Source organism: Sebastes umbrosus, chromosome 6 (assembly GCF_015220745.1).
Source record: "Sebastes umbrosus isolate fSebUmb1 chromosome 6, fSebUmb1.pri, whole genome shotgun sequence".
NCBI lineage: Eukaryota > Metazoa > Chordata > Actinopteri > Perciformes > Sebastidae > Sebastes > Sebastes umbrosus.
The window spans coordinates 27,169,484-27,196,553 of NC_051274.1; the positions used below are offsets into that span (position 1 = coordinate 27,169,484).

General features: G+C 38.9%; 1 protein-coding gene across 2 annotated transcripts; it reads left to right on the forward strand.

Moving 5' to 3' along the window:
• Positions 1-889: 889 nt before the first annotated feature.
• LOC119489949 (solute carrier family 26 member 6-like) lies at positions 890-27,070 on the forward strand. 2 transcript variants are annotated; one of them, XM_037773000.1, is made up of 20 exons: positions 890-1,287; positions 4,939-5,157; positions 8,338-8,483; positions 8,622-8,761; positions 9,061-9,171; positions 10,127-10,275; positions 11,483-11,647; positions 12,580-12,732; positions 14,124-14,206; positions 14,975-15,122; positions 16,189-16,302; positions 17,247-17,324; positions 17,608-17,703; positions 17,812-17,918; positions 19,499-19,568; positions 22,289-22,378; positions 22,628-22,825; positions 24,561-24,615; positions 25,330-25,454; positions 26,799-27,070. In XM_037773000.1, the coding sequence occupies exons 3-20, from the start codon at positions 8,338-8,340 to the stop codon at positions 26,826-26,828; spliced, it is 2,058 nt and encodes a 685-aa protein (XP_037628928.1). In that variant the 5' UTR covers positions 890-1,287; positions 4,939-5,157; the 3' UTR covers positions 26,829-27,070. The 2 variants fall into 2 exon arrangements, with proteins under 2 accessions (XP_037628928.1, XP_037628929.1); XM_037773001.1 differs by lacking the exon at positions 4,939-5,157 and having other exon boundaries at positions 891-1,287.

Genomic DNA, 27,070 nt, shown 5'->3' on the forward strand with positions numbered 1-27,070 from the left:
ACATATATATAATATTTTAGATATCCAGATTATTCAATCCAGATTGATTGATTTATTCTTAATAATTATTTATCTCTTAATAATGCCTGTGTAATGCTGGAAACTGAACATAAAACTACAAACTATGTGGTCCTTGTGACAATAAGGCTAAAAGCACAACAATCAAAAGAATTAAAAAAAAAAAAAAAAAATACTGTATGGTGATTTATTTATTTTTTATGGAAAACCATGAATCGACTGCAGGGGGGCGGGGGGGAAGCCATAATAATGTGTTATTATAGTAATGTATTCTATAATATCTATACATGGCACCTTTTTACAGAAGGGGATTGCCTGCAGCAGTCTTTCTCTTTCAAATTAAATAACTATGGTAAAACGCTCCAGGCCAGAATATTATTCTTCTGGTTGAACAATCTGTTTATTTGACAGAAACAAACATTATTATTTCATCATATTTTCCAAAGCTGATGCTGCTGAGTTTACAAGGAGTTTATATACATATATATATATATATAAATATATATACATATATAAATATATATATAAATATATATGTATAAATATATAAATATATATATAAATATATATATATAAATATATATAAATATATATATATAAATATATATAAATATAATATATATATATACTACTAATAATATAATAACATGTAATATATATAATATATATACAGTATATATAATAAATATATAAATATATATAAATATATATATATATATATATATATAATATATAAATATATATGTATATATATAAATATATATTATATTATAAATTAATTATAAATAAATATATATATATATATATATATATATATTAAATTTAATCTCCCTTTTCCTGCTACAGCCAAGCACCCTCCCTCCTCCCCGGCTCTCCAGCGCCCCCATCAGGTTCGTCACCGGAAACGCAGCCAGCAGCAGACCTCCTCTTCATCCTCCTCCTCCTCTCACCCTCACCCTCATCCTCATCCGGGGCCTTCTTCTATCCTGGTCTCAGACAGCACCATGACACCTTGGGGAGGCCTGGCTCTCTCTGAATCCTCCTTCACCTCAATCCCCCCTCCTCCTCCACATCCACCACGACCTCGTCCACCTCCTCCACCTCCTCCTCTTCATCCTCATCCTCCACCTCCTCCTCAGCCCACTCCCTCCACTCCTCCTCCTCATCGAGGGAGACTGACAGAAGACGAAGAGGAAGTTTCAAGTTCCAGTTGTGACTCTGAGGCTCCTTCTCCACCTGGTCCTGGTCCAGTCCCTCAGGACACTGCAGGTACAGTATGTCCACAACAAGAGACAACTCGCTTTTTAATGTTGATTCTTTCTTTGAAATGAGCTGGAAGGAAGTTTGTTCAGTTACACATGAAGATAATTCATAACAAAATACACTGTTATCATTTTTATTCAAAAGGAAATGTTTAAATTAATCCATAACATGTAATTTATTGACTGTGAAAAAACACGAATGTCACTTATTACAAACAGGATAACATGAACTAGCTAACAGTCATAACCCAGCTAACTATTAGCTATTTATTTTTATTTTATATTATTTTTGCATTTTCTGGTTTATTAATTATTTTTTTATTATTATTTCAAAATGACAGTATCCATAGTAACAGCAGAAAACATTTAAAACATTTACATACAAAAGAAGCATAGCGAAAACATAAACAAAGAGCTGTACCAAACATAAACGGTGACCACAACCTGGCTAACTATTATATATATTATGTATATATATATATATACATAATATATATAATATATATATCTTTTTTTTTATTAAACAAATTCAAATTTACAAACAACATGGCTCATAGATTATTGCATTCAAGTAAAAGGACAAGGTGCATACAGAACATAATAAATAAAATATGTAAAATAATACATGAAAATAATAATAAATTAAATTAAGGTCTATAAGGCTGTACCTGTGATTCATATTCTTCTATTATGCTAAGAAGTTTCAATGCATTTTTGTTTTTCATGACTTTAAGGGCTTTTATGTAAGAAATCACATCACAGTTCCATAGTGCAAAACATGTTAGTAAAAAGGCAGTAAAAAAGTTAGTATTACAAAGTACAAAACAATATACCAGATATAAAAATACAAGGAGATGAAGAAAACTGTTAAAGCTGAATATAGTGCAGGGTAACAGCTGAGATACAGGACTATTAAAAAAGAATATATAGTGCAGAAGAGACTGTTAAAATGAGTATAGTGCAGGGTAACTCCAGTAGCTTAGTCTAATCAATCAACCATAACCTAGCCAACTATTAGCTATAGAAAACTCATTTTAGCTAGATAACATTTTACAGAAATTGTTAAAATATTTAGTTTTCATTATTAATGCTAAATGGGTGCTGGAATGTCAACTGACTATGTCAACTAACTAATTTTACCTGGCTAACAGTCATACCGTAGCTAACTGTTAGCTATAGCTAACTACTTTTACTTAACTAACAGTGGTAACCTTGGTAACTACTAGCTATAGCTAACTCATTTTAGCTACCTAACATTGGACAGAAATTGTTAAAATATTTAGTTTTTTTATTATTTTATATTATTTATTATTTATATTATATTATATATTTATTTATTATATATTATTATTTATTTATATTATTATTTTATTATTAAAAATGCTAAATGGTGCTCGACTGTCAACTGACAAACTCAGTATTACCTCATTTTACTTAACTAACACTCATAACCTAGCTAACTAATAGCTACTGCTAACTCATTATAGCTAGTTATGAAGGAAGTTTGTTCAGTTACACATGAAGATAATCCATAACAAAATACACAGTTTTCAGTTTTATTCAAAAGGAAATACATGTTTTTAAATTGATAACATGTAATTTATTGACTGTGAAATAACACTAATGTCATTTATTACAAACAGGATAACATGAACTAGCTAACTCATTTTACTTAGTTAGCTAGGTTATGATTGTTAGCTATTGGTTATAGCTAACTCATTTGACTTTTCACTATTATTTATTTATTTACTTATTTATTTATTTATTTTTGCATTTTTCTTGTTATATTATTTTATTTTTTATTTTTTTTAATTATTATTTCAAAATGACAGTATACATAATAACAGCAGAAAACATTAAAAACATTTACATACAAAAGAAGCATAGCGAAAACATAAACAAAGAGCTGTGTCAAACATAAAATGACAACATAAATTAAACAAAACCAACAGAAACTGTATCTGTTAGTTGTAGCTAACTTTTTTACCAAGCTATTAATCATAACCTAGGTAACCACTAGCTATAGCTAACTCATTTTAGCTAACTTACATTGGACAGAAATTGTTAAAATATTTAGTTTTTTTATTATTTTATATTATTTATTATTTATATTATATATTTATTTATTATATATTATTATTTATTTATATTATTATTTTATTATTAAAAATGCTAAATGGGTGCTCGAATGTCAACTGACAAACCCAGTATTACCTCATTTTACTTAACTAACAATCATAACTTAGCTAACTAACTTTACTTAACTAACAGTCGTAACCTAGGTAACCACTAGCTATAGCTAACTCATTTCAGCTAGCTAACATTTGACAGAAATTGTTAAAATATTTAGTTTTCATTATTAATAAGATAAGATACAATAAGATATTCCTTTATTAGTCCCACGGTGTATGTGCAGTGTACAGCAGCAAAGGGGTTAGTGCAAAAAACAAGATGCTTCAGCTAACACAGTAAACAAAAAAGAGCTAAACAAAGTGTAACAAAATATGAACAATTTAAATAGAAGGAAGTATAAAATAGGAGCAGTATATACAGTATTGACAATAAACAGACTATTACAGCCTAACAAAATTGCACAAGTGGAATGCATAATGCTAAAAGGGTGCTCGAATGTCAACTGACAAACCCAGTATTACTATGTGCTAGCTACACAATAACTTTTAAGTGCACTTTCCCTAACTAACAATAGCTAGATTTGTTTCACTGAAGACATTTGGCATGTAACAGTAGGAAAGGTACTGTACAGGTGTAAAAATAATGAAATTATGGTGGCTGAATTCCATTTAGCTGCTTCAGTTTCAGGGTGTTGTTGTTATGTAGTATGCTGGCTCCAGCCCGGTCACACTAAATGGCGTATGAATGACATGGTGATTCCTAAGTCATTTCATGTGCAATAAGAACGCCGTTCTTGCCTTTGGCATGCCATTTGTATGTCATGTCGCCTGTATTGACTACAATGTAAACGCATCCTTGTAAAGTTGCTACGCTCAGAGCTTGCGACATAGAATAAATAGTGAGAAAGACTGCTTGTGGTGGATGGGTCAAACAAATACAGGACTTTCAACCAGGACACCGGTGTTCATGTCCCAAGTGTTGTTGAGTTATTTTGAAGCTACGTTAGTGACGTTTGTGGCGTTCAGTTAGCTACAATGTAAACCCATCCACGGCAATAGTAAATGCTCAGAGAAAATGCTCCGGAAGTGTGGTGACGTGGTTTAAAGAGCGAAACAACACACACAGGTCGGGTGGGAGAGGTTGTGGATCAGTCCAACAAACACAGGGATTTCATCCGGGAGACCGCTGTTTGTGTCCTTTGTGTAAAGTTTAACTTTCACATTACAGTCGGCTGCAGTACGTACTGAAAGTAAAAAGAAAAGGTATGTGATTTGGGTCGCAGCCTTGGTGTCCCAATAAGTCATTCCATGACCCTGTAACTATGATACATTAAGATTATTATTTACACCTGTGCTTTTCCGGCTATGACAAGAAGACAAGTCCTTAGACTAGTAAAGTGAAAACACCTGTGTGTGTCGGAACATGGGTGTAGGCCTTTTGATGATTAGGGGTCCTGTCCTTTTTCATAGTTTTGTGGTGTATATCCTTTCATTTCGTCCATGTCGGTCCCTCTCTGTCTCTGCAGGTGAAGGGGGTAGAGGGTTTCGGGCGAGGCGGAGGTTGTTGCCCCAGCGTCGGGTGCCTCGTCCTCCCCGTCTCCCGCCACTGCGTCCCGTCACCAACCTCAGTTTCTCTCGGAGCTTCACCTTCTCTTTCTTCGAGCTGCCGCTGCACCAGTCGCCTCGCTGCCGTGCCGAACGCATCAGAAACCTCATGCTGCTTTTGAGACAGATACACTACTGAAGTCAGTGCTGCGTGGACAGTTGTATTTTTCTATTCATAGGACATAGACATTTCTCCAAATGTAGTGTTTCACTTTATTAGTGCTACATTTTAAACATCAGTATACCATTGTCAAATCAAGAGTGATGTAGAAAGATAGATAAATGCTATATTTACTGTGAACAAATCAAACTGTTTGGGTATCTTGTTAGATCAGTCTGTAGGCCTATCATGTTTTATAATACTGCATTTTGGGTTTGAGCTTCTTTTGCCTAATAAAGATAAATATCCCTCTATACTGTAGCAGCCAGCCAATGAAACAGCACACTGCTCCTTTTCTGCACAGCAGAGGATTGCTGACACCTGTAGGCTGTGGGCTGACAGACGCTTTCTGCTTTAGTTTTTGAAATGATCGATCCTCAGTGTTTTTTTTTCCGAACACGTTTCCGTTTGTTGGCAGCCTCAAGTCGATCATAGTTTTATGAAAACTAAACTAATTAACTGATAAGGCAAACGCTAGGGAGTACTATACCGCAAACCAATTAAAACACTTCTAGCGTCACCTGATTGAAGTCTGCCAATGATAATCAATCAAATAGGAAGTAAACAAACAGACTGAAGCTCATAAACTGTGGATACTCCTGTCAAGTAATGTGTGAAATTTCTTTTTAATAGTAATAAAGTGTTTCGTGTCTGCCATAATCCTGATGAACTCTGAGAGGAGCCACAGGCTCACCTATGCTGTTAAAATGCAACTAGGCAGAGGTGAGCTTAATCTGCACACAATCAGTGCTCCTAACTAGGAGGGGAGGAGGAAGAACATTTCTCTGATTGTCCTTCTACCAGCCAGACCTGTTCCGAGCCAGACCTGCTCTCCTGGCTTCACCCAGTGCATCTAAAGTGAGTCATTCTTTAAGGTTTATCACTTTGATAATGCCATGTCTTTGTCTGTTCACTTTATGACTAAATTCCCATGTTTAACTGGACTATTGTTTATGTATCATCTGGCTTTGAGTTGATAATTAGGATTACCATAAGAAAATGCATGTGCAATGCAGTTAATGTCATGCATCTCCCTCTGTTTTGTGTATTTAATGCAGATACACAATTTGATGTTAAAGGGGAAGTTCATCTAAAATAAAGTCCCTTTTTGTGGAGCTATCTGGCTCTCTGTCCCTAATTCTAGTTAACTCATGTCTGACAACGTCACTCACCGATTAAATCACCTAAACAAATACTGTTTACTGTACTAAGATAGATACATACTGTACATAGATAGATGGACTTCTATCTATCGTGAAGTATAAGTGCTTATACTTCAAGTTGTCTCCTATTCCTGTCTGGTGTAGCTTGTTGTACCAACATTGTACACTCTCTGGTTGTACTTAGTGGACTTAAACTTTGGACATGTTTAGAAATACAAGCCAAAATTGTATTATCTTCACTTGGCCTATAATTGACTAGACTAGACAGAGATTGAAGTGGAAGAGAACCTTTATTTTTGTTTACATCATCTACAACAATAAAGAAAAAATTTAAATAGAATTTAATTTAATTTTGATCTTTTACTGTTCTTTCATACCGGAAATTTCATTCTTGAACCGTTTGCTCCTTTTTTAGTTTTCTAAAAACAAACACCATGCCTGCACTTAGGCCTAATATATGAGAACTGCACAGATTGTAGTGGTATTGCTTCCAACTTTATAGTTTGTTTACAGCTCTCCTAATCTGTTTCCCCAGGTGACCCCAGATGCTCAGCCCTGCTATCCGACATCTTCTGGACCTGACCCTGACACATCTATTATTCTTAAACAATGAACATGCTTCGTATTTGATGATTCATTTATTTCTTTGCACTAGTTGTATTGTTTACAACTCCCGGAGTTGTGTATATATACATTTGATTTTTATTTATTTTTATTCTGTTATTCCTATTCTGTTCGTACATTAAGAGAGCTGCTTAAAAACTGGAGTCAAATTTCTTGTATGTATATGCTTGGAGAAATAAACCTATGAAATAAGATCTGCTTCAAACTACATTTGACCTGGTTATTATCTTTCTTATGAGGTTATTCCTCAGAATTATCTTTAAATCCTTAATTTATTTTGTAGTGTGGATTACACAGAGAAGTTAGGCCTAAACTGCACCCCTGAGTTATTAAAGACAGACTTAATTGTATGTCTGGCGCCCAATTGTGTTAACGATCGTACCTTCAGGCCTTAAAAAAACACTAAATTACAACCCAAAGTTTCTGACTTACAAGTCAAAACTGTGGGAGTTTGTTTTACTTGCTAATAAAGTTTCTGTTATTTATTTTTAATGACCTGCAGCCTTTTCCATTTGTATAATCCTTGAGTAACACTTTAATTTTTAAAAAATAGTTTGCTGTTCCAGTTTCTTATTGTGGTGAGATTAAAAGGACAACAAAAACAACAGTTTTTTCTCTCTTTTCATTCTCTTTGTCTTCTTTCTTTCTACATGTGCCTCTCGTTCTTCATTTCCCGCATGTCGGTCTTTCAATTAACTTCACATTTTCTCAGTTGGAATGACTTTCAAAAATTACCCATTGTGCAAAGTGGAATACATTAAAATAGATTAAAACAGAAAATATTTCTCTTTCTCATTTGCTCTCTTTCTCTCTCTCTCTCTCGCTCTTTCACACACACACAAACACACACACACACACACACACACATACACACACACACACACATTCAGAACATGAGTCTCTGAAAGCTGAGCTGTGATAATGGAGGCATTCAGACGTACTGAATGGGGGGTGAAGGGGGGGAGAAAAGGGGCTACTCACTATAATGTGCATGTGAGTTCAAGGCTGTTCTCAACTTTCCCCGACTCACGTGTGAGAGTTTTTGGAGCTGTTTGTGCGTGTGTGTGTTACCCTCATACATGCACACTATCGCACATGTGAACTCTGTACTCGTGCGGCTTCGTTGTGATACAGATTAGGTCAGCCGCTCTCTCTCTCTATCTCTCGCTCTCTCTCTCTCTCACCGCTTTGGTTTGTTTTGGTTATCTGTACAGTTACTACTAGTCATCTTCTTTGTCATGTAAATACATATACACATTTTACACTCATACATGTAAAGAATAGTACACAAGACACATTAAACACAACCAGCATTGTGACGAGAACAAAGTGAAACTTGACTTTCTGCCAGTAATCTTTGATATTGATTTCAGATGGACAGCGTTGAGGATAATGGCCTTCCTCACTACAAGCAGCCTCATCTCGCTGTTCCCCTGGACGAAGCCCAGATAGATGTCCTTGGGCAGCGAGTAGAAAACAAGTCCCTGTCCATTTTGGAGAAGGTGAAGGCACAATGTTGGTAAGTCAAAGGATAGGTTTTAATTTTTCGCTTTTCTGTGTGTTAGTTTGGGCTAGTTTATAGGGCTAACAGGTGTTTAAGGCCCTTTATCTGAAGCTCAATGCCTTAAATCACGTGTGTTTGTGTGTGTTCCTCCAGGTGTTCCGGTCCCAGGTTGAAGGGCTTTCTGCTGGGCTTTTTTCCTGTTTTGGTATGGCTGCCTCGCTACTCCCTCAGAGAAAACACTATTGGGGACCTGGTGTCCGGAGTCAGTGTTGGGATCATACAGCTGCCACTGGGTGAGGATGCTGCAACAGATGATAATCACACAAAAAGCCTTACCAGGTTTTAAACAACTTCAACTGTAACTGCAGGTTGGTTACAGTGATCTGAATGAAAGTGTATCTTTGGATAAAAACATGCACAGAAGGTAGCAACTCTAGCTGCAAAGAGTGTCTGTGAGCCTAAAAGAGAATGTTTCATGAAAAAAACAACAACTAAAAATCCTCTTTTCAAAAATGCATATTCACCACTCTGATAAGAAAGTGACTTGAAGAAACAGTTTATGAAACGCACTACCTCTCTTCTTCTTTCCCAGGTATGGCCAACGCCATGTTGGCGGGAGTTCCTCCAGCGTATGGTCTCTACAGCTCTTTCTATCCTCTGATCATCTACTTCATCTTCGGCACTTCCAGACACATCTCCATTGGTGACTGCCTACCTTTATTTTTATTTTTCTGGAAGGGCATCCATATCTAGAAACTGCCTTCCACAATTTCAGTGCCTTGCTCATGAGCACTACCTGAAAAATGCTTAATATTGGCACAAATGTGTTTCTACAGTAGCCCAGAACGGACAAACCAAACACTGGCTCTAGAGAGAGCCTTTCCTGTTTTTCCGTTACCTGAAGGCCACCGTAGTTCTCCGACACACTTGAGAACGTTAACGTGAGCCGCAGAGTTCAAAACCGTGGTACCGCCAGCCGCCGTGTGACTACTGTTGTTTCTAAAGTGGTGTTATTATGGTAAGGATGGCCTCTGAGCGAGGTGAACAGCATTAACACGGTTTTGCACTCATTTGCTCACGTTACCGCAGTCTTGGAAAGGGAGGAGTGAGCGGAGGAGTACTCAGTTGGTTACAATCTGCAACCACACCACTAGATTCTGCCGAATCCTACACACAGTCCCTTTTAAGAAAAACACAAACCTGCTCAAATTCTAGTAGCATAAAAATCACACTGTAGTTCTACAATAATCTGAGCTATTTTTCCTGTTAAAAAAACAAACTTAAACTTTATTTTTTATATCGTCACATACATAGCGGTAAATTTGACCTCTTTATTTAACCAATCCTAAGCATTTAGGAGCAGTGAGCTGCTGTAAAGCACCCAGGTAGCACCTTGGGGTTCAGTGTCTTGCTCAAGGACACTTTGACATGCAGACAGGAGGAGACCGGGATCGAACCGCCAACCTTGTGGTTAAAGCACGACCCGCACCATCCCCTGAGTCACAGCCGCCCCACTACTTACTGTAGCAGTTTAATTAAAGTTACAAAATAATGTAGTACACACAGTATGAATCCATGTGATTACCAAATACTCTTAAACCTAACACTCTAGTGTTAAGGGAGTTAAGGAGTTCTGTATGTCTGTTTATGTGTGACAGGTACGTTTGCCGTCCTGGCCATCATGATCGGGTCTGTGACAGCCGACGTGGAGTCACATAGCAATGGTGCTGAAATGAGTCAAATTGATGTGGAAGCGGCCAAAGTGAACGCGGCTGTACAACTCACCTTCCTCTGTGGCCTCATACAGGTACACACGCACACACACATTAGACAATACGTGGACAAACAGAATACAGAGGCTCACGCTCATCGCTGTGCAGCTGACGTTCACCTCTGACCTCTGGCCCCATTATGGAGGCAAGCAGGAGAAAAGAGGACTTTCCCTGCAAACATCCAACAAAGTATCAAATTTCATCTATTGTTGTGCATTCACAACCTGCTGTGTTCTCTGAAACACTCACTTGTGTTCATTGCACGTCAACTTGAGGTAAAGAAATTATCTGCCCCAAAGCTTTAATACTGTAAAAAAAATGCATTCCTGAGTCTGTTTTGTTGTTGTTGTTGGGTATATTTTTGTCCTCTCCTCTGGAGTGTGTGGGAGGTTCCACCCCTCTCTGCAGGTACCCCTGACCAACCTGTAGGGGTCATGGGTGCATTGACAATGTCAAGATCCCTCACTGGGTTCCCACCATAGACTGTATATTAGAAATGGACGTAGTCACTGTGATGTCACCCATAAGTGTCCTTGGGTTTCTGAAAGGTGCTATATAAGTCCAATTTATTATTATTATTATTATTATTATTATTATTGGTTTGTGGACTGCTGTTTTGAAGCCTCAAGTTCGGCATTTTGTCCGTCGCCATCTTGATGTTTTGCAACCAGAAGTGACATGAGAGGGTGGAGCTAAGTACAACCAAACGCTGAATAAGACATTTTATAAATGGGACCATAATTTATTAAATGAACATCATGCTGTATCGAAGGAGACTTGAAACTAGCGATTGGGACCATAAACTCATGTTTACAATGTTTACTGAGGTAATAAATCAAGTGAGAAGTAGGGTCATTTTCTCACAGACTTCTATACAATCAGACTTCTTTTTGCAACCAGAGGAGTCGCCCCCTGCTGGCTATTAGAAAGAATGCAAGTTTAAGGCACTTCAGCATTGGCTTCACTTCTCAGATCGGGAGGTTGCCTACTGGTTCCCACAATGCCATGAATTTAAATCCTCTCTGTGGAGGTGGGCAAGCCAATGCACTTCATATCAATCCAGATGTTTTTGGTCGCTAAAGTGGAGTTTGTTGGCAGAACATTTTTCCGTGATGGAAGATATAAATTGTCATGTTGTATAAGTCTCTCAGGATTAAAGAGGCAGCCTTCTGCATAGATATTCAGAAGAGATATAAAGAAAAACTAAACTAAAGCTGTGTGTGTGTGTGTTTGTTCCCTCAGCTCCTGCTGTACCTGCTACGTGGAGGCAGTGTGTGTCGCTGGCTGTCTGATCCTGTAATCAGAGGCTACACCACAGCAGGAGGTCTGCATGTGCTCATCATACAGCTGCCACTGATGATGGGAATACCTGCACAGAGGCACTGTGGACTGCTGGCTTCAGCTTGGGTCAGTTGAAACACTGTGTTGGCACGCTTCAACACTGCTGAAGTATCCTTGGGCAAGAGAAGTCCTCTCTTAGCTGGTCTCTCTGGGTTTTCCCATAATTCATCAGTCCGCCTGTAAAGCTGAAACATGGCCCTGAGGATTTCTGTCATTACATTAGCTAAATGGATATTATTGAATTTGGTGGATCCAAGGACAATAAGTAGCAGATTTAGGCAGTGTGGAGCTTAGCAGTGGAAGTTGAAACATCTTTGGGGGGAAGGAGCCTGAACTGGTGTGTTCACCTCAGAGGTTTTGGCTTCATTGCTCTCATTGGCTACGACCTGGAGGGTCATAGGTACAACTCCATGCACACTACAGGCCATAAGTTGACGATAATGATGGACTGGAGGTCACATCCCATCTCCTGGACCAGTACTGTCAGACCCTAACTGTCTCTACACCTCACCTTAACCTCTTAAAACCTGAATAATTGAATTATCTTGGCACATTGTTGTTTTGGCAATAAAAGTGCCTTTCTGACTGCTGCGGGGGCCGCTGCTGTGAGTGAGCGATAGCTTTGTTTTTATTCTTGGCACTACAGAGGTAAAATTCAAGGTTAGCATCAAACTCCTCCAAGGATGCACCTTGTCACCTCTACATGGGCAGGATTTCAAGGTGTGCACAGGTTGCTTATCAGCTGCTTGCAGCCAGGTGGTGGGTTTCACTGGACCATAACGTTCAGTATGAACTGGAGCAGTTTACACCTAAGAAAATCACACCGTCTTCTCTAAAATGTCTGCATAGAATGGGTGTGCACACAGTATTAGTCATTTTGTTAATCATGTGGTAGTTGAGATTGAAGTTACTAAAGTTACCTGTTGCTATAGTTTTGTTTTTAAAGGCCATACAAAGTGTTTTAAACTGACTGTGTGTGTGTGTGTGTCCTCTTCCAGACTTTGTGGGATGTTGTGCTTGGAGTGACCAGTGCTGTACCAGGAGCGCTGTCAGTCTCCTTGGTTTCCATGGTGATACTCATCGGAGGCAAGCTGCTGAATGAGCGCTTTAAGAACAAACTGCCTCTGGCCATACCATGGGAACTTATACTGGTGAGGGATGCACCCCCACAGACACATACATACACACACACATATATACACACACACTCAGTAGACTCATAGGCCCATAAGACGCACCCAGATGGACAGATGCCACAGTGATGAACTGATGAATGACTCACAGTTATATAAAAATCAGTTTTTTCTTCACTAAAACCACAAATCCCCACATAAAATAAATATCTGCACCTGGCCACTGATTAATCATCATTCTGACTTCGGATGGGGTTTTGTTTTATTTAACATTATATATAAAATATTTTTAAAGGTGCTAAAGGTGCGGCTATGGTGGCTTGCAGCTAAAGGTGCTAACAATGCAAACAATGGCGAAAGTGCTGACAGAGCTAACATTGTTTATCTGGGCGGGAACCGGGGGGTGGGTGCTACGCTTCTGCGTCGCCGCCATGCTTAGCTGTATGAGAGCAGTGCAGAGCAGCGGCCGTGATCTAGCCAGTTGAGCACGCTCTCATGCACTAACATGCACTAAAAGGACACACGGCCGTCCCGGCTATGTCAACAAAGCACAGAGAAGCTCGACTCACAACACACACAGAGGGAGAGCGACTTCATTCTCTGCTTAAGTTAGACATTACTCCTCTATATCGTTACATAGCAAATAGCTGTTTGCTGCTATATTAATGCTCTTGATATTGAATTTAGCACCTTTAAGGTTATACGTAATTGAGTAATTCACTGTAGATTATTGTAACTAAAGCCTCTAAATTCAAATATAATAGTACAAAAGCCACTACGAAAATATTTAGCTTGTTATTTTTGTCCTAGCTTTATTGTCCTTGTTCCTCCTAGCTGTTATTTCTATTTATTTGTAAGTACATTGAGAGAGATGCATAAAACTGGAGTCAAATGCCTTGTATATATGTACTTGGCAAATTAATGTGATTCTGATTTTTTTTTTAAATAAGTTAAATGATTGTCTTTTATCATCTTTATCAAATTCCATGACTTTTACTTTTACTGTCAGAAAGTACATTTTTAGTAGTAACCTGTTGATTTAAACAACATGGATGAATACAATCTGCCACCTATAATACCATAGCAAGATTTTTTACGGCATGTTGAGGTATGGTAAACAAAGATTGCCAAACTTCCATAGAACCTTTTCCCTGTCGGTTCATGTCTGTTGAGTTCTGTTAACTTACAGAGTGTGATGGGAAAATGGCTTCAATCCACCACTGGGATCTAAAGCCAGCTACATCAGTGGACGGACTGTATCTGATTATGATCATGTGTGTTTGTGTACTTCCATGTGCATTGATTGCAAAACAATCACTGATTGATGTGACATTTAGATGGAGAATACTGTCAACTGTTGTTTTCCAAATTGTGCAGAAAATGTCACGTCCATTGCTTTTCTTCCACAGATTGTCCTGGGCACCCTCCTGTCGGTGCAGATGGATCTGGTTGGACAGTACACCGTCCAGGTGGTGGGAGACATACCCACTGGGTCAGTAGAACTGTGTCATTGTCTGTTTGTCTTTGTCATTCAATTATTAGCTATTTTCTAAAAATATATTTTTTAAGACTATTGTGTTGATTTGTGTGTTCAAGCAATATGGATTTAGACTGAAGCTGGTGAGCAAAACTCGGGAAACTGCTTTTAAAGGAATAATTCATTTCAAAGCCTTGAAAAAAGCAATGAAAAATATATTTACCGGTAATATATTATGATTTATTGTATTACTACTTGCTCATACTGTTTACCAAAATGCTGTATATATACAGTATATTGGCAAACCGATGTATTTGTTTGTTAGTTAATATGCCTCTACCATATCATTTAAAGCTCTAAGGCTTTTTCTATTCATCTTTCTGACATTTTGACCTCCTCCCAACCTCCCATTCTTCATTCTTCTGTTCTCATCATACAAAATAAGCCAGTTAGCTTTATTGTGTTATCCTTGATAGCTTTTAGCTTTTCGGGGCGGCTGTGGCTCAGGAGGTAGAGCGGGTCATCCACCAGTCGGAAGATCGGCGGTATGAATGTGTGTGAGAGTCGGTGAATGCTGGCTTGTGTTGTAAAGCGCAGTCCCTTTACTTTAAGAGAGTTATTGTAATTCATGGGGTGACTCAGCTTAAACTGTTGGTGATAATTCTTTATATTACTGACTGTATATTTCATTTCTTTGAAGAATTAATCAGAATTAGTCATTCAGTTTATCAAGCTGCCATCTCATTCCTTCTTCCTCCTCCTCCTCCTCCTCCTCTTCTCTAGCTTGTCCTCCCCAGTCCTCCCCTCTCTCTCTCAGGCCAGAGAGCTGTTCATCCCAGCTCTGTCTGTGGCTCTGGTCAGCTTCAGTTTCCTCACAGCAATGGGCACAATGTTTGCCCAGAGACACGACTACCACGTGGACTCCAGTCAGGTACATTCATGGTAGTTGTCACTCTCACGTATTTCAGCCGGGGAACATCATGTTTTTGTTGTAGGGTTTAGAAAATAAATTGCAAAAATAAAAACGGGTATAAAAGTGCATGTTATGTACAGATGCATAATCATAAAGAAATCACATTACAGATTCAGATTATGTGTAGAGAAAGTGAAAGAAACAGTTTAAATTTTTTTTCTAAACAGAAAGAATTAGTCTTCCAAATCTGCATCTGTTTTATAATAATATGATAATAATATAAGCTTATTTGTGTCTTATTAACAAAAGGCTACTGAAGCTCAAGGGAATTCAACTGTGAGCTGTGTTAATGAACAGTGTGTAACATTTATGGGGATCTATTGGCAGAAATGGAATATGATATCAATAAGTATGTTTTCTTTAGTGTATAACCACCATCAGTGTAATCACCTGATAATAAGAATCATTGTGTTTTCGTTACCTTTGAATGAGCCGTTTATATCTACATAGGGAGCGGGTCCTCTCCACGGAGTCCACCATGTTTCTACAGTAGCCCAGAACGAACACACCAAACTCTGTTAACTTTTCCTGCTTGGGTGGGAGTCGATAACATTACTTGCTCCCGTTGCTGCTGCTCTCTCTCTCTTGCTTCACTACTCACTTCCCAAATACACGCACACACTCAAGCACTCTTAACAACTGGCTCTAGAGAGGGCCATTTGCATTTTACGGCCACCGTAGCAATCCCACACTTAGCCACAGGAGAAGTTGTAATCTGCAACCTCTGCTAGATACCGCCAGATCCTACATACTTTTCCTTTGATGTTATCTCAGCTCTTATTGATTACCGACACAGATTAAAGTGATGTCTAGAGATTTCTTCAAATGAAGACGCGCTTAATAAGTCTGAAAACATGAAGTTCAGAAGTAATGTTGAGGCAGGAACATTACTTTTTTAAAAGGTTACCCTTACCCAACGATGTTATTTCAGGGCCTGGACATAATCAACAGAAAGATCAGTTACCCTGATTACTTACACTCCATGCTTCTTATCCCTGCTGCTGTCTGTCTGTGTGTGCCTCAGGACCTGCTGGCTCTGGGTCTGTGTAACACCATAGGAGGAATCTTCCAGTGCTTCGCTGTCAGCTGCTCCTTCTCTCGCAGTTTGATTCAGGAAAGCATTGGTGTCAAAACACAGGTATTGTATTCTTTTCCAAAAAGACATAAAAACCCAAAACATACTTTTGTCTTTGCTCTGTGATAAAAGGGCGGGCACATTATATATATATATATATTTTTTTAAGTTCATTCTGTAGCTTTCCAGTGGTGTTCCTTATGTTTTCAAATCCAAACATTCAAATTTTGGTCAAAGTATGTATGTTTTAGCAACATGCTAATTTCCCAAGCCCTTCTAAAATCTTTTTCCCATGTGTTTCCACATGGTTTCTGCATGATGACGATATATTTTTATCCATTCAATATGTATTACATACAGTAACTTAGATGGCGGTTGACATGCAGTTTGGAGAAGCAGACAGGAGTAACGTAGCATGTAGTAAAGTAGTATGGAGGAATGTACTGCTGTGGACGCCACGTTAGTTCGGATCCGAAAGTCACACAATAACATAAACAAATTAACCGATTGATGCAGCGGTAGACCAGCAACTCCTGTGTTCTGCGAGGTATAATTACTGTTTTTGTCAAAGTAGTCCGGTGGCTTTGAAGAGAATGATATAATGGCTTCACTTCCCGGTCAGAAGGGGCTGTCTGATGGCGAGGTAAAGCTGTGTAGATATTCTAAATATGGCGTACTGATATTGATTTAAGTTGATCGTCCACAGCTGCTTTGCCTCACGGTCAGACACCCCTTTCCAACGGGGAACTGAAGCTGTTACATCACTCTCTTTAAAGCCACCAGTCATTTTACCTCGCAGAATGCGAGAGTAAAAAAATCCAAACTAATCCTTTCAGTTATTTTCCAACTTTGTCGCTACATCACTGCTTGCAAAAATGGGAAAGAACGCAGATGGACCCGCCCTTTAAAGACTTTCTGTATAATTCATTATAAAACTCTTTTAAATGGTCTCTCTCCTCTTTCCTTTACTTATTGTCCTTCTGTTGTGTTTTATTCTCATGTCTTAGATGGCCGGTTTGATATCAGCTCTGTTGATGCTTACCATTCTGTTGAAGATCGGTCACCTCTTTGAGCAGCTGCCAAAGGTGAAGTGCATAATGACATAACAAACATTATTTATGTTCATCATACAGTATATATTCTTAAGGAGGTACATCAAAGGTTTGTGTTGACAGCTCTCCACACAGTATGGCTTTGAAATAAACCACCAGCAGAAGATAGAATACTAAGATGATGGAATAATAGAGCATATCAGTGAAGATGTTTTAAGAAATGTCAAGTCATACTCCATCTGGATGAGACTCACTGTCGGGATGATTCACTTGCTCAGTTATATTCACTTCAGTAATGCCTTGCTGTGTGTTCCAGGCAGTTTTGGCAGTGATCATCGTGGTGAACCTGCAAGGGATGCTGGTGCAGTTCAAAGATGTGTGTGTGCTCTGGAAGTCTGACAGATTAGACCTGGTGGGCCACACACACACACACACAAACATACATACATCAGTATTCAAACCATGGCTACAAACCATAGAGATCTGATCCTGGTCCTCTCCTCTCCCTCCTCTCCTTCAGCTGGTGTGGGTAGCGTCGCTGATTTCCACGCTGGTCTTTAACCTGGACCTCGGTCTGGCTGTTGCTGTCGTCTTCTCTCTGTTGATACTCATCTTCAGGACACAACAGTCAGTAAATATCATGGGGCACTTTACATCAGTTAAACATTACTGTGTAATCATGATCATAATGTACATTTACATAGGAGGAAGAGTGTTTTTTGTTTTTGTTTTATCATTTTGATGTGAATGGCCCAATCCCAATGTCCCCCCTAAGGCCTTAAACCCTGAACCCTCAGGGACTTGACTGACGTCACCGGATAAATGGTTTGAGTGTGAGAGGCTGCAAGGTCCTGAAATGCTATAAATATGAATGGGACAGCACTTTGCAGCAACATATCACGTTACCTTGACGACGCCAAAACATGTTATGTAGGCTTGGCTTTATTATGCCTTTTTTTTTACTGCCTGTTTCGAAAATTTTCCAGGCCTTACGGAGTAGACGAGAGGTAATTATCAAATAATCAATTTACTTGTTTTGTCAAAGCGGCTGTACCGGACCGTTGTGGTGAAGAAGGAGCTGAGCCGAAAGGCAAAGCTCTTGATTTACCAGTCTATCTACGTTCCAACCCTCACCTATGGTCATGAGCTTTGGGTCGTGACCGAAAGTTTGAGATCGCGGATACAAGCGGCCGAAATGAGCTTCCTTCGTAGGGTGGTGAGGAGCTCAGACATCCGGAGGGAGCTCGGAGTAGAGCAGCTGTGAGGTGGTTCGGGCATCTGATTAGGATGCCTCCTGGACGCTTCCCTTTAGAGGTTTTCCGGGCATGTCCAACTGGTAAGAGGCCCCGGGGCAGACCCAGAACACGCTGGAGAGATTATATATCTCGTCTAGCCTGGGAACGCCCCGGGGTCCCCCAGGAAGAGCTGGAAAACGTTGCTGGGGAGAGGGATGTCTGGAACTCCCTGCTAAGCCTGTTGCCCCCGCGACCCGGCTCCGGATAAGCAGAAGGAAATGTATGAATGGATGGATGGATGTCAAAACAGCATCATTAAGCGAAATTAAAAGAAATGGTTGATGAATAAACCAGGTGTGTAATATAGTCTAATGCTTGTATTCCTCGGATTTCATGTGTTTTCTTAATATGTACTATCTTAAATCCTTAATGTTAATGTAGCCTGATGTTTCTGTGTAAATTTAGATATGTCTGGCTGAACACCCATGTGCCGTCCTCTTTGTTTACCTTTTTTCCCCCCTGGTAACCCAGTATTTAACATCACAAGGCTATAAATTGTGGGTAATTCCCTCAGGCAAAGTCTGCAGAAATGCGGACTTACGGAAAGTGTTCATAGAAGGCTCAAAATGTCAGCAAGAGAAGCCCTCAAGCACTTGACGATTTGACAGTAGGACAGCCCTAAACCTCACCGACTTTACATAAGCGCGCCTCAAAGTCTGTGAGGGTGGACGTCAGGATTGGGTCATTATCTATTGGGGCAAAGACTGATAATCACATTATATATATGTGCTAAAAGGATATTGTGTAGATTTGTCTTGTCTTAACTCATTGATTCATTTGACTCATTTCAACATTTTTACATACATCTAAGAAGTTTTGTATTTCCTTCCCTCCTCTCACTTGTCTCACAGGCAGACGTGCACTCATTAATATTCCCTTGTTTATGTCTTTCATCTTGTCCTCGTCCTCCAGCTCCTCCACTGTTGTTTTGGGTCATATTCCTGGTACAGACTGTTACAGAGATGTGGGACTCTACACTGAGGTAAGCTCAATCTGTCTCACAGGTCTCCTGACAATAAGTTTTTGAAAAAAACCTGTTTAAAAAAACTGTTTGATTAAAGTTTGGTGCTTTTCAAGGTAAGTTGAGTAAAGTTAAACCCCGAGGTAATTAAGAAATCCAACCAAACAACGCTTTGAATGCCGCCTCTGTGTTGCCATCATGTTTCTAGGGTGCCTGTCTGGTGCCGTCCCTGTTCTGTGTTGTGGTTTGGGTGAGGAACACGGTGTTGGAGCTTTTAAAATGCTTTCAATCAGTAACTCACTCAGAGCTCAATAAGTTTGATCTGAACTCTCCTCTGACTGTCCTGGTTTTCCCAAAAACATTGTTTGGAGTTTCTGTTTTTCACAATCAATTTTCTAAAGCTATGGACCTCTGATGTTGCCACAGTAGGGAACATTATGTTATATGACGGACAGACATATGAAGCTGCAAATTTGACTGAGGGGCAGGGGCGAAAAGAAAAAAACAGGTGCCCCTTTTTTCTGCCACTGGTACTGATATACTACTATTATACAACTATAAATCACTTCCATAATAATATATTAGTATGGAAAGTATTAATAGGACAATTAGGGGCTGACACTTTCACATTAAAGAAAATTGATGCAGCTAAATGTTCAAAAGACCAAAGTATGTCTGTCTGTATAATTTAACAACAACATGATGTTTCACTGTGTGAATTTAATAATGTAATTGTTCATAATTGGGCAGCAGGCCATTACAGACCTTCAGTATGCAAAGGCTCGACTCCTTACAACGCTTTACTGATATAGAGATGAATCACACTGACCTTACATGACCCCTCAGGATCTTAGCTGATTGCAGGCTGTGGCCTAGCATATCTAAAATGCCATCAGTGTGAAATACACCTCTATTTCAGCTGGATCATGGCAAATCTGCAATGCAAATGCACATCAACACAGCAGGCCTTTGATGGATACTAATGTGCAGGATGTAGATCAACGTCTGAATAAATGTCGTTTATTCACATGATGGAAAGGCATTTTAAAAAAAAAAAGAAGTTGATCTTAATGTTTATATTGAATCAGGTTTGGAAATGATTCATGTAATTATTTATGTAGCAGGTCATTTAATTACGGCGCCCTCAACGTGTAAACCGACGCCAAATTCTTCAGTGAAGGACAGTCTTTTATAAACTTAACAAACCACCCTGTAGGGTACAACTGTCACGCAGCCAAAACACACTAAAAATACATCCCTGGCTGAAAACCACCATCTGTCACACATCAAAACACCAAAATGTCACCAAAGGCAATCTGTTTGGGCTCCCGAGCATCAGTGACTTCCTGTCAACGTCTCGCTCTCTGTTCCCTCCACTTGATTCTCTCCTCAATCTGTTTCTCTGCTGGCTGCTGCACCACTCCCTCCCCTCGGTCTACTTTGTCAACTATCTATCATGCATTAGTGATGGTGTGTGCAGTGGCCTTCTTTGTAGAAGTTCCCCTTCATGAATTCATTCTGTATATATTCTTTCTTTTTTACTGTCTTTGATCCCACACTGTAGAGCCAGATAAGTTACGTTAAACAGAAGATCTGTTGTGTCTCTGAAGTATCAAACTGGTTTACTGTATGTCCCAAGAGCTTAAAACTTGTTTTGTTCTGTGCCAAATGCAGTAAATCTTTACTGGGTTTGTGCCAATGAATGTACAGTAAATGCAAAAGACTGCTGTTGCAAATTCTGTCCACTGCCGTGCCAAGTTATAAAATAGAGGTACCGCACAATGTTAAACTATTGCAATGCTTTGCTTGCATGTCTTAGTCAATCCTCAGTGGCTCGGCTTCAGCTAGTGCAGAATGCTGCTGCTCAAATTTTAACTGAGACCACTCGTAGGTCCCATATCACCTCAATTCTTGCCTCCCTTCACTGGTTGCCAGTTAAAGTCAGGATTCTTTAATAACTTCTAAGGCTCCTCATGGTCTAGGCCCTCAGTTATTTCACTGAGCTTTTGACTCCCTATTGCCTCTAAGTCGTGACCTAAGATTCTCAAGCCTACCCTCGCTAGTTGTCCCGAGGTCGGTGAATAATGCTTGATTTATGCTCGCCGCATCCACGAGAGACACGAGTGTCTGCAAGGCCAAAGTGATGTCACTCAATCAGACACGGCCCTTCGCGGGGATCCATGCGGCAGGTTTTCGCCTGTCCGAGCACATCCAAAGTTTTCTTACTATGCGGACATGGGTGGATGGAGAAAATGGAGAAATTTGAGAATGTCTGTTTGCCACGAGAAGAAACCCGCAAGGAGTAGTAAAGATCCAAATGTTTCCTCGTCACGATTCCACATCAGCTCATGTCTGTGCGGTCGTCTTTGCGGAAAGTTTAATCAAAGCTTATTAAGGGTGACCGGGCTTTTTCCATCAAGGCCCCTCAGCTCAGGAACTCGCAACTTATCTGTTTCTAAATCATTGCTTCAAACATTTTTTTATAGGAAAGCATTTTCCGATGCCTGATTTGCAACTTTTGTGTTGGGTTATTTTCTGCACACAATTATTTTAAGTCTTATCATTGCTTTTATCATTGTAACTATATTTTATATATTTTGTATGTTACTCATCTTTTTTGTTTTATTCTCACATATGTTGTGGAGCACTTTGTGACCTTGTTTAGATGTACTATACAAATAAAGTTATTATTATTATTAAATGCATATACTGCTTCTGTCTCTGTTGTCTGTGTTTTACAGGCAAAGCGACTTCCCTTTGTGACCATACTCTCCTATTCCAGTCCTATTTACTTTGCCAACTCTGAATTGGTCTTCACACAGATCAGAGAGGTGACAAACACACACACACACACACACACACACACAGAGAAGATGGAGAGAATGAAGAGAGGAGCATTAGCATCAGTAAGATAAGAGCTTATTTGAGTGAAAGAGTTCAAGGTTGAGCCATGGGGTTACAATTAGGAGACTGAATGAATCCAGATGTGCATCAATCTTCCTCTTCTTCATGTGTAGGACACATTCCTTCCTGTGTGTCTGACTAATTTTCGATGTGTAACTTTTCTTCACCACATCCAGAAAGTGAGTCGTGCTCAGAAGGAGAACCCAGCTGAAGTCCGAACCTCTATCTGCACCACCTCCACCCTCATCTCCTCCACCCTCATCTCCTCCTCCTCCTCCTCCTCAGACCAGACATCGAAACACACTCATTGCCTGGTTCTGGATCTCAGCTCGGTCACCTTCATGGACTCTGTTGCCATACCAGCACTTTGCAAGGTGAGGAAAGAGAACCGACTGGAGTGAAATGTGTGAGTGAAAAACAGTTTCATTTTGCATAAACATCAAAACCGTCTAATAAATGATTGATTTTCATTCTTTATTTTGCTGCGTGGCACTCGTCAGTGAGGTGATTCTGCACTTAACTGCCCAAAGATCATCTGTCAATCAAACAGTGTGGGTGGTACTACGGCATCTTTACCTGAAATTCACTTTGAGTTTCTGCAGGTGGTGCTCTTTTCTTTGTTTGAGACGTCGGCCGGTTCTCACACTGGTAGTTTCTTTCTCATACCAGGAATTTAACACACATAATCTCTCATGCAACCAATGATATTTCCTAGAAAATACCTACTATGATTGCCCTTTGTACTTGTAAAAAAGATGAAAAGTTATGCATGTTTCTCAAATCTTAGTATCTCAAAATTTGGACCTACTTTGTTCTTTTCTTGGTGGATATAAGCTTCCATAAAATTCTGCATGTTAAAGGCAACAAATGAATATAATCCTTCATGACATACGATGAAAACCAAAGATGATGTATCATTTGACACTAAAAAATAGCAAAGCAGATGTTTATTTATTTGATGTGGTAGTTTATTGCTTTGTGCTAGGTTTATTATTAAAAGGTTTATGAATGACAAGATAATTCGCAAGGCATTTAGCGTGCAATAAGAACGCCTTTCTTGCTTTTCGCGTGCCATGTGTACGCCATGTAGTCTGTACTGAAATACTGCTTATGATGGATGGATCCAACAAACACAGGACTTTCAACCGGGAGACCATTGTTTTGTTTTGTAAGTTGTGACGCGTTTTCCCTAGTTATATTACGGTGTTTCCATACGTATTTTATTTAATTTCTGTACTTTTTTTAAGCCTAACCATGATGTTTTTCCTGAGCCTAACTAAGTGGTTTTGTTGCCTAAACTGACTGCGGACCTTACCGTAGTTTTGTTGTGTTCCATCGACACGCAAAAAGCCTAAAATACGTCGTCTTGACACGCGGAATGTCCTTGTAATGTTTCTATATTTCCCGTGAGACTGGGTTGGTACATGTGCGGAAGATTTAAAGTTCTGAAAGATGTACGTGGTCAAGTTAAATATAATCTGCCTTTATGTATACAGTATAATGCCTGAAAAACAAAACAAAACAAAACAGAAGAACACTAGTTGTTGTAAGTTATTGTTAGCCTCGACTAAATTTTGCAGTTTAATTTGATCCGTTAAGATGGGAACTTCAGCGTAGGTTGGTTTGAATGGATATCAGTCTTCCTCTGCCAGCGCTAAATCTGCCAATTCTTCACTTTTTTTCTACTCATTAAAACTTATATAGTGGTTAGCTGTCCTACTTTCTGCTGACCAAAGACTTTTACAAGAAATTATTATTATCATTAAATCTGCTGTAGTGGTTGGCTGTCCTCCTTTCTGCTGATCAAGTAATTATTATTTATGGCTAGACATTATGTCCAGTTGGATAATGAAAATAGGAGACACACCCTCTTGGTCACACACACACACACACACACACACACACACACACACACACCTCTCATAGCGTTTGACTAAAAGGTGAGATACCAGTCATACTGATATGACTTTGTTATCTCGTCCTTCTCTTTGACCTTAATGATAAAATTCATTCATCAGCCTCACAGTCAACACGTGCTTGACTACATGTGTGAAGAAAAGGTATTCATGATGTACTGTATGTTGTGTATGTGTGTGTGTTATCCACCAGGTTGTAGAAGACTTAAAAGACCAGGGTGTCAGCGTGTTTCTGGCGGCGTGCCAAGGTCAGCTTCATGTTTCATACTCACTTATCTCCTGTAGAGTATCTCACACATTCATTCATTCACTCACACAGACACTCACTGTTGGTCTAACGTTGAGCTGTTACTGTTTTCACAGGTCAGTTTCCCACCACCCCTCCCATACTGTAGCTCGGCTTGAAACTTTCTTTCCTTTCCAAACTTCATGTAGCTACAGTAACTGTTTTTTAATTTATTTTTGTACTTAAAGGAACAGGATCAGGAATATAATGTTTTCATTAGTGTATAATCGCCTGAAACTAAGAATCGTTGTGTTTTCGTTAGCTTAGAATGAGCCCTTCATATCTACATAGGGAGCGGGTCCTCTTCATGGAGTCCGCCATAGTGCTCCGCCATGTTTCTACAGTAGCCCAGAACGGACAAACCAAACACTGGCTCTAGCGAGAGCCTTTCACGTTTTTCCGTTACTTGAAGGCCACCGTAGTTCTCAACACACTCCGACAAGTGAGCGGAGGGGTACTCAGTTGGTTGCAATCTGCAACCACTCCTCTAGATGCCGTCAAATCTTACACACTGTCCCTTTAAAACCATCACACCAACACATGCGATCAGACAGGTTGAATGCACCCAGACGGTCTTTTCTAATAGTTCACTGCGCTGTAGAATTGTTTTCTGTACTTGAAACTTTAAAATTAAAACATAAAATGTGTGATCTTGATGCTCTCTGTATGTCAACAGAGAGAGTTTTATCCCAGCTCCACAATCAGGGTTGTATACCAAACCGCCTGCCTTGCTCCTGTCTCTTCCCATCGGTCCATCATGCTGTCCAGCGCTGCCTCGGCACCCTGCCCAGGCCTCTGGAGGTACTCATGGTCTCGCTTCAAAGTTCATTTATAGACATACTGAGAAAAATAACTATTTTAACCACAAGTTTTTAATATTCATATTTTCTTATTGAGCAATTGAGATGTATTTTCTATAGGATGGACTGTGAACTCTGATATGGAGACATTGGAGTGCCATAAAAAAAAGTATAAATCTGCAAAAGAATAAGAAAAAAAAAGGGAAATAAATATGTGGAAATACAATGACAAATAATCAAATATCAAAAAGAATTAAGTGTTTTTTTTATTTGTTCATTTATTTCGGTATATACTTATATATTTTTAAAAATATATATGTATTCATTTATTGCATATAAATTACTCTATTTTTTTTATATATATATAAAATAGAGTATGTGTGCAGGAATCCACTACTTTAATTGACAGCTTGGCCCTTCAAGGAATAGCAAAAGCAATTGGGAAAAGAATAAGGAAATAAATAAATTCTATTTTATAAAAATAAATATATATTTTTTTGTCAATATACAGAAAAATAGAATAATGTATATGCAAAGAAATAAGTATATATAAATAAATATACATAAATAAATGTGAAAATAAATTAAAGTTATTATAATTATTCTTTTATATTTTGTTATTTGTCTTTATAATTCCACATTTATTTTCTTATTCTTTTACAGATTTTTTTTTTTTATTGCACTATAACTCCACAAATCTTTTTCGAAAATATTTTTTTATGCGTCTGATTTGCTGAACTGGTCCAAGAGTTTTCCAGTGTTTCTGGAGGCACATTAAAGGGGAACTCCACCGATTTTACCCATCAAAGTCTGTTTGCAGGTGTTGGGGAGTAGCCTACTACTGCGTATGTGAAAATAGGTGTATGAAGTATTTTGTGGCTCAAGAGGGAGCTGTGTGAAGTCTGATAAATGTCTTCAAGCGATGTTACTTGAGTCAGCGTTGGGGCTGAAGACTACAAGTTAGAAAATTAAAAAAATCTAGAGGTGTGGAGTTAAAAAGAAGTGAAGTAACCAGACCTGTGTAGCCTGCTCCTCATCTCTGCTTGAGGCTAGCAGCTCGAGGCACATTAGCCCCTAATAGCATAACACACCCAAATCACTGACCGAACTGGCGGCAGTCAAGTGGCATTGTGGGTGTGTAGGCACCAAGTTTTGTCAAGGAAGAAGAATCTGTAGAGTAAAAAGAAGATATCTCTGGTTCTGCTGCATCGATTTTGATCCTACTTTTAAACTTTTTAAGCAAAATCAGCCTTTAATGCTTTGACATGACATCTCATTGAATGCAAAGTGTAAAATAGCATTTCAAGATATATATTAATATTTGTATGTTTTCATCTCTTCTCAGGTAATCAATCCAGATGCAAATGAATGTTGAATCTACATGACAGCTGCTTTTGAATGTAAATTACCGGACAGTTCGGTCATTTCACTGTGACAAAAGGACAGAAAGGAAAATCCTGGGGTGATAGTTAGTTAGTTAAGTGTTAAGATGGCAGAGAGAAAGCCATTAACACCTTTTAAAATATGAATATGCTAACAGTTCTTACACTTTTCCAGACAATAAATGTATTTTTTTTTCAATTTGTATTAAATAAAAGTTGTGTATATAGTATTAAA